The following is a 7,748-nucleotide window of genomic DNA, read 5'->3' on the forward strand; positions in this document are numbered from 1 at the left end:
TCCATATTTTATCAATTTTTGAACTTTAAATGCTAATAAAAAAAACTAAGGATTTTTAATATTTTTCAAATGTCATTGTAACAATATAGTAGGAGCCTTGTATTAAATTTTCAAGTATTTTTACTCAACAAATAAAGTTTTATTGACATTCATACAAAAAAAAACTAATTAAATTGGAAACTGGAATTGTCCGTAAACAGCTCAAAACAAATCATAATATTTTGAAAAATTTATCATGTATAGAAAATGGAAATATAAACAACCAGTGAAAATTTCATGTATCTAGTCATTCGTTTTAAAGTTACACCAAAAACCAAAATCAATTTTCTCAAAAACAGATTTTGCGTAAAAATTCCCGTTTTTCCTTGATTTTTCTTTTGTTTTTCCCGACGCTTTTGAAAACTACTGCGAAATTTAAGTTTTGACCTCCCCAATGCACCAACGATATTCACTTTCTGATCGAACAAGATACTGAAGTTGAAAATCGAAGCATTATTTCGACTACTTAATCGTGTACACAGACACAAAAAAAATAAATAAAAAAAAAAAACACACATCATTGTAAAATCAATACATTCATAGTTCCACTCAGAATCTAAAACACACATCATTGTAAAATCAATACATTTATCGTTTACTCAGAATCTAAAAAATAAATGGCGTGTTATAATACTTTACTTTGTTTTATCTTAGATCATATACTAGCTATAAAAAAAAATATATATAGTATAGTATATGATCTAAGAACTTCATAATATTAATAATTCATTTTCATTCATTTTTTCTTTTATAATTAAACTTTGAAAATCAGCCATTTAATGATCCACCCTGTACGAATGATTATGAAATTAAGAATGCCAATATTGTAATTGGGTACTTTGAACATTATTGTTGATTGAAATGTAATTATAGACTACATCATATAATAACACTTAAGCGTAATTTATTAATTTGTTAACAATGCTTGGTCCACCAAAATATAATATAATATACTCAGAGAAAAGTAAAACAAATAGTTATGATGCCATAATGGCTTAATTAAAATGATAATAAAACCACACACACATATAAACACATGGGCATAACTTACTGTCATTAACTGGGATTTAAAATATTTAGTAATAGTGAAATTATTAATTAATAAATATATATTTACATAAAGAGTGCTGAGTCCTGTATACAACTTAGCTAATTGAGAAACAGTACATTTTGGTGAACATTAGAAAATTTTGTAAGGTAGAAAGACATCCATAGGATGCTAGAAATACCTTTTAAATGTCGGAGTCTCCTTAGTCTACTACCAGTTGCGCACTTAAATAAAGATTGACAATGTTGAATGTATACAAACAGTCTTTGCATACTATTCAAATGTTGTAAAAATTAAGTTAAACATTCTAATAAAAGCATTGAGGTTGAGGTGATACAAAATAATAAATCAATTGATATTGGTGTAAATGTTTTATTACAACTAATTACTAATGTTGTATACAAATAATTTTTTTTCTACACAAGTAGAATTATTTATAGATAGATATAATATTAATTTATGTAGGCACAATTTTAAAATTATGATGTAAATGTGATATTTATATAGTTGTATACATAATAAGTAGGTTATATCAAGTTAGGTATTATTATAAAAGCATAATAATAATTCGTGTCGATTTAAAATTCTTGATTAATTATATTTTTGGTAAAAATTAAAACTAAACATACAATGTACCTATTGGTATTATTTTTATGTTTGTGTACAATTGGCTTGACTGTACAAACAATTTGTAAAAAATTCTTACATCAAACAATAAGCGTTATAATAAAATATAGTTAAACTACAAATAAACTGTCAAATAATTAAGAAAACTATAGTCGTTATTAAGTAATAAAAAGTACTTCTATAAAAATATGATCAAATTCAAATCAACTTTCAGATTATTTTTATATTATTTCAAAATATGAATGTAATATAAATCCAGTCTTTTAAAAAAATGTTTGTAAAATTATGAATTGTAAATTATTTTAATCATTGTACATTGTTAAAAAAGTTACATGATATAAGACAATATTTAGCTTTATATTATATAAAAAAAAAAATTCTACATTTAAATACACATTCTGATTGAAAATCATTGTATCAGTTTTTAATTAAATATACAAGTTTGTTAAGTTTTTTAAAAAAATAACTATTAAACTCAAATAAGAACATTGAAAAAAATAAGAAATTCTTATACACAACCTTAGTGAGATTTTTCAACGATACGGATGTATCAGATTATACATTAATTCTAACTTAGTTCATATAATATTTAAAGGAAAATATTAAAAATAAATTATAGCAGAACACGTGTCATATTATAATAATTAAATTACAAGTTATTTAGACATTAAGATACATGATTCAAGATCATACAACTTTTGTGTTGAATACAAAACAAAATACATTTTAATTCGATAATGAATTACTATTACTATTAGTATAAACATTAATCTTAGTTGTTATGTAAATATACACAAAAATAGTGTTCATTTAAAACCAAAATTAATTTTGACAGTCAATCACATGTAAAACATCACAATTCAGTTAATACGTATTTGGTATTTCAGTATTTGACAAATAATGTTTAGAAAAGGAACCAACAAAATAAACCAAATAAGGCAGAAAACAAATAATATCAAAACAAATTTGTAGTCTTGCGATTTTTATTTCTTCCATATAAATCGTCAAAACTCAGGAACAACGAAAAAAAACTAAAACTAATTATTACATATTAAATAAAACAATTTAGAATAATTACATTTTTGCATACATTTGAAATTTGAAAAAAATTGCAATTTTGATGAATCAAAAATTAACATGAGAAAAAAATAGTTTATCGAAATATACAAAAATAATCCTATTTTTTTTCCAAAATATTTATTTCATAATTGACTCATATATTTTATGATTAAAATCATAAATATTTATACAAAATATTGTGCTGATATATTCTTTTAAGGCAAACACATGAAGTCTTATTTTTTATGCTTATATATTATGAAAAGTAATTCTAACCATAATCAGTTCAAAACTAGGTAACTTAATATTTAAGATAATAATATTCTTTTGATAGCTAGACGACTATAAAAGTCGAAAATTTAAAGATAAGAATAAAAGAAAAAAATGTAGTCATTCACAAACCTTCGTTACTTAGTTGATGGCACAAATAAATATAATATAAATAATAACATGCTTTGGCTTTTTATAAGAACAGCTATTGTTATTGTGATGTGTGAATTAACAATTTACTTCAGTCGATTTTAATGGTTGCATTCCTGAAATAATTAAATAAATTCAAATTAATAGAAATATCAACAATAATAGTCACAAAAGGTTAACATTTTCACTGCTACACTATTTATGCTCTGCAACCTGTGCATGCTACGTAATATAAAATATTTTCGACATAGATATATTTTAATTTTGAGATCTCTTATATAAGTTTAAAATAATGCGACCCAAGGTTTCCTAAAATTGTACGGTTACATATTCTGGACGTTATAGCTCGCCAGGACAGAGAAAGCAAATGTTTTTTATCTAGTACTACTAGAGCAAAACCTCATAGTATGATTGTATGATTTTGTCAATATATTTTGTCTATATCGTTTATGTAAATCCCCAACCAATAATTTATTAAAATACTCAAAATTAATATTAGAATTTGCCTATAACAACTTAATTATTATTTTATTAGTAACAGTTTTATCTAATTTTATTAACATAGAGTTACCAACAAATATTGAAGAAATATGGGTTTCCTGCAAAAATAGTATTTTTTTTCTGTTATTTATAGTGACTTGATAAATTATTAGAAAGAATTTAAAAAGCCAATGCTGGGTTCAATGATAATATTAAAGCAAAGTAAATATAACTTTAAAAAATATATTATAATATAGATAATTCAAAGATTTTATATGAATGATATACATAGAACATAGATAAAATGTTTGACCCTGTATTTATGATGTTTAAACTCAAAAAATATATAATATACAAACCCATGAATTGTGGATAAACAGGATAAGCTCCTGGAGGCAAATGATGAGTAACTTCTTTTTTTGGTATTATTTTTGTTCTTCTGATTCATTGGGCAAAGAAACGGCAGCAACCATATTTGCATTATCATTTGAATCTTCTATTTAAAACAAAGTACAAAGTACAAAAAAGTTTAAAACACAATAGCTTAATTGTATAATAATCTATAGATTAATGAAATCAATAATGTAAAATATATACAAATTTAACATCTTTGATTATGAATTTCAAATTGGTAAAAATATCTTATACCATGTAGTGAATGTGTAAATGTTTAAGTTCTATAAACTTCTTAATTAATTATTACAGACACAGATTGTTTACTTAGTATTATACCTTTATTTGAATAAATAAATATAAAATTTAATAAGAAAATTTATTATTTATTAGCTTATATCATATTCAATATAGGTTCAAAAATAAATTGAGTTCAATTTACCACTTGGCTTTAATAATTAAAGATGTACAATTGATTTATGAAACAGTTATCATTAATAATAATAATTTATTATGATATAATAAACTTCACAGAAATATGTGGGTATAAATAGAAATGATCGTCAAAATTAAAAACCCTAAATTGATGTAACTTATGAACTTGGGAGTTAAATAAATTGTTGTGGATAATTGTGCAAGCAATATGAAGAAAACAGAATCTAGTTGGCACTTTGGGGTTCAAAAGTAAAATATTCCAATTAGTTTTCAAAAGTGCTAGAAAAAAAAAAAAAGGCAATTTGTATGTAAAACCGGTTTTTGACAAAATCGATTTTGGTTTTTATAATTAGTAAAATAATTTTAAAATAAATAAAATAGCACACATTTAAAAATAGTGATACTGATATAAATATTTTACAACTAAAGTATAAAAGATATTTTATGCCATTAAGTAAACAATATAAATATAAATATAAATATTTTATCTTTTAGTTTTTTTCATGTGACAAAGACAAACTATTGTGTTAATCAATATGCTGGTAAATGTATTATAATCCTAGTATTGGTACTGATTTCTTTATCATTTAGTAGATAAAAATAATATAACATTTAATTAAATATTTACACAGGTAGATTAAAACATTTTTCTAGAAAATAATTTATTAGTGATATCCTTTACAAATATACACATGTATATAATAATTTTTACCAATTTATATATATTATTAGACATTAGTATACTGTAAAAATAATTCTATGACTATATTATGATACATGTAATAGTATATATATCATTGATTCATAAAATTGTAATTTAATGTTGAATAAACTATCATAGTTAAAACTGATAACCATGTTGTATAAACATAAATAGAATATATACATCTGTGATGCATAACATATATAAATCATATTAGGTACTAAATTATATACACTATATTCAGTATGGCGAGAGAATGCGCTGACTCTGCAGTCTGCATTCAACACATTACTGACGGCTGAAGCTCCATTTCCCCTACTAAGGAACCAAACTATCCTAAAAGCGATCGATCAGCAACCGTTGACAGTGCTAACAATGCTAGGTGTTGCGCAAAACTAACCAATTTTTGTCGGGTCACGTTGCGTTCTCTCACAGCACGGAGTATACAGGTTTAATACTTCTTGGTGAAAGTGGATACACTGCATAACTAATTTTAAACTCATACTCATAAACAGTATGAGAGAAATTCAATTTGTAATATCATTGATTATAAATACTAAATTTTCTTTAAGTAAATTATTCATTTAAGGGGACACCTACACCTGCATATGTTGTTTCCGTTTTCCAATGTAAAATATAGCAAAAACTGTTTTGTGTGTTAAACAACAGAGAAGGCTAGTCATAACTAATAAACAACATTTTCACTACATAAAATGGAGAACTTTGGCTGCAAAATGTCATATTATTTTTTCAGTATCTGAACTACAAAAAAGTCATTCAAGTTTGAAAACAAAACAATAAGAACTTTTTTGTATAAGTAATATCAAGAAATAAAAATTATATTTCAGAGATAATGTTCTCAACTATATTGTATATCAAATTGGAGTCTTAGGTATTACTACAACCTGAGACAACACATGCTGCGGAGGAGTGGTGTCTTCTTAATTATTATTGGATTATTTAAGAATTAATATATCTTTAAGGGGGTAATCGGAAAATAAATTCCCGAAAAAAATGAATGAAAATATATCAAAAATTAAAGTATAAATATGTTAAAATTAAGTTGAAAAATACATTAAAGTTGCACAAAAAATCATTTGATATAAAAAAAAGAAAGAAGTTTACATACCTATATAATGTATATATTATAATATATATAATATATATTTAATTTTCAAGTTCCTTAATGAAGATCATATTTTTGGCTTTTGCTATAACTTAGTAATTTAGTATTTAGTTTTAGTTTAATGATAATAATATGGTATATATCAAATTGTATGGATAAATATAAAAAGTTTCATATTATAAATTATTCATCATAAATTGAAAGGTAGTTTTAAAAAAATTTAGTTTGTTTAATAGGAATTCATTCTGGATGGTTTTTAAAATATAGTAGACTAATAAATATATACGAAATTACTATAGATAGGTACTTATAATTTGAACTTTGATTAGGAAGTAGGAACATTACATAAAAACAAACGTTTTTTGGTATAATAATAGGCATAACATGTATACCTATAAACAGGCTTTTTTAACGGCCGTAAGTCATAACATAAGAAAGAGCTATTACAGACATAGAAATGTCTCTTAGCCATAAGAGACATTTTATTATTTTATTATATTTTAATATGTGATTTAAGTAAGTAATTAAAATTTTTTATGATATAAGTTTTTTATGTAACTTATTAATGTATTTTTCAATACAATTTTAACATATTTATTCTTAAATTTTGATATATCTCCATTCATTTTTCATCGGGACTTTTTTTTCCTAGTATGGGACTTTTTTTTACCGGGACTTTTTTTCCGCGATTCTATTAATAAATGTCATATTGAACTAAACTCGTTTCCGAGCATAGGTATTTGCATATAATGTGTTAATATAGTTACCACATCGTACATAGTATGTATATACTATGTCTATATTCAGAATAACTTACTTATAATGTTAGCCGTTAGGTATATAATTTTACAATAATTTGGAGGCTTACGTTACTTTATTATACGTGTGAATGTGTGATCTATTGGCTATTGCAAACAAATTGTTATTAAACCCTTATAACATAAAAAAAACATATTGTCACCCTAGAGTCCAGACAATACTATAAAATTTAATTTAAAAAAATAATATTTTAAATAATAATTAATCATCGTCTGCACAATGCAAAGAATAATTATATTCCAATTTTGTTTTTAGATTATCACATACTAAAATTATTGGTAGATAAAAACTTAACTTCAATGACAATATCTTTTTTGACATTAAAATAATTATATTTGTACAAATGCATATGTACTTAATTATATTATATTATTTAATGTTAAATTGATTTGTGATATAGGTAATAAACTTTAATATGCGTTATCTATAGTCTATACGACTATACGACTATATTTATAACTGCTGTTATACCGAGATATATGTGAAATATTATATAGTAAGAAAATATTTATTTTAAAATTAGAAAAATAATGATGAACTCCTTTGTAATGTTTGTAATTAAATAATTTAATATTAGTTAGTAATTTATTAGGTATTTA

The 7,748-nt window shown here is 23.5% G+C and overlaps 1 protein-coding gene across 1 annotated transcript in view; it reads right to left on the reverse strand.

Moving 5' to 3' along the window:
* Positions 1-2,948: 2,948 nt before the first annotated feature.
* Positions 2,949-7,748, reverse strand: part of LOC103310420 — a 7,864-nt gene continuing 3,064 nt past the window's right edge. Inside the window, exons 4-5 of the mRNA XM_008188669.3 lie at positions 4,033-4,169; positions 2,949-3,309 (exon numbers count right to left, since the gene is read on the reverse strand). Coding sequence (XP_008186891.1) covers positions 4,099-4,169 — 71 coding nt within the window. The 3' untranslated portion in view covers positions 2,949-3,309; positions 4,033-4,098. The remainder of the gene's footprint in view (positions 3,310-4,032; positions 4,170-7,748) is intronic.

This window comes from Acyrthosiphon pisum, chromosome A1, assembly GCF_005508785.2.
Source record: "Acyrthosiphon pisum isolate AL4f chromosome A1, pea_aphid_22Mar2018_4r6ur, whole genome shotgun sequence".
NCBI lineage: Eukaryota > Metazoa > Arthropoda > Insecta > Hemiptera > Aphididae > Acyrthosiphon > Acyrthosiphon pisum.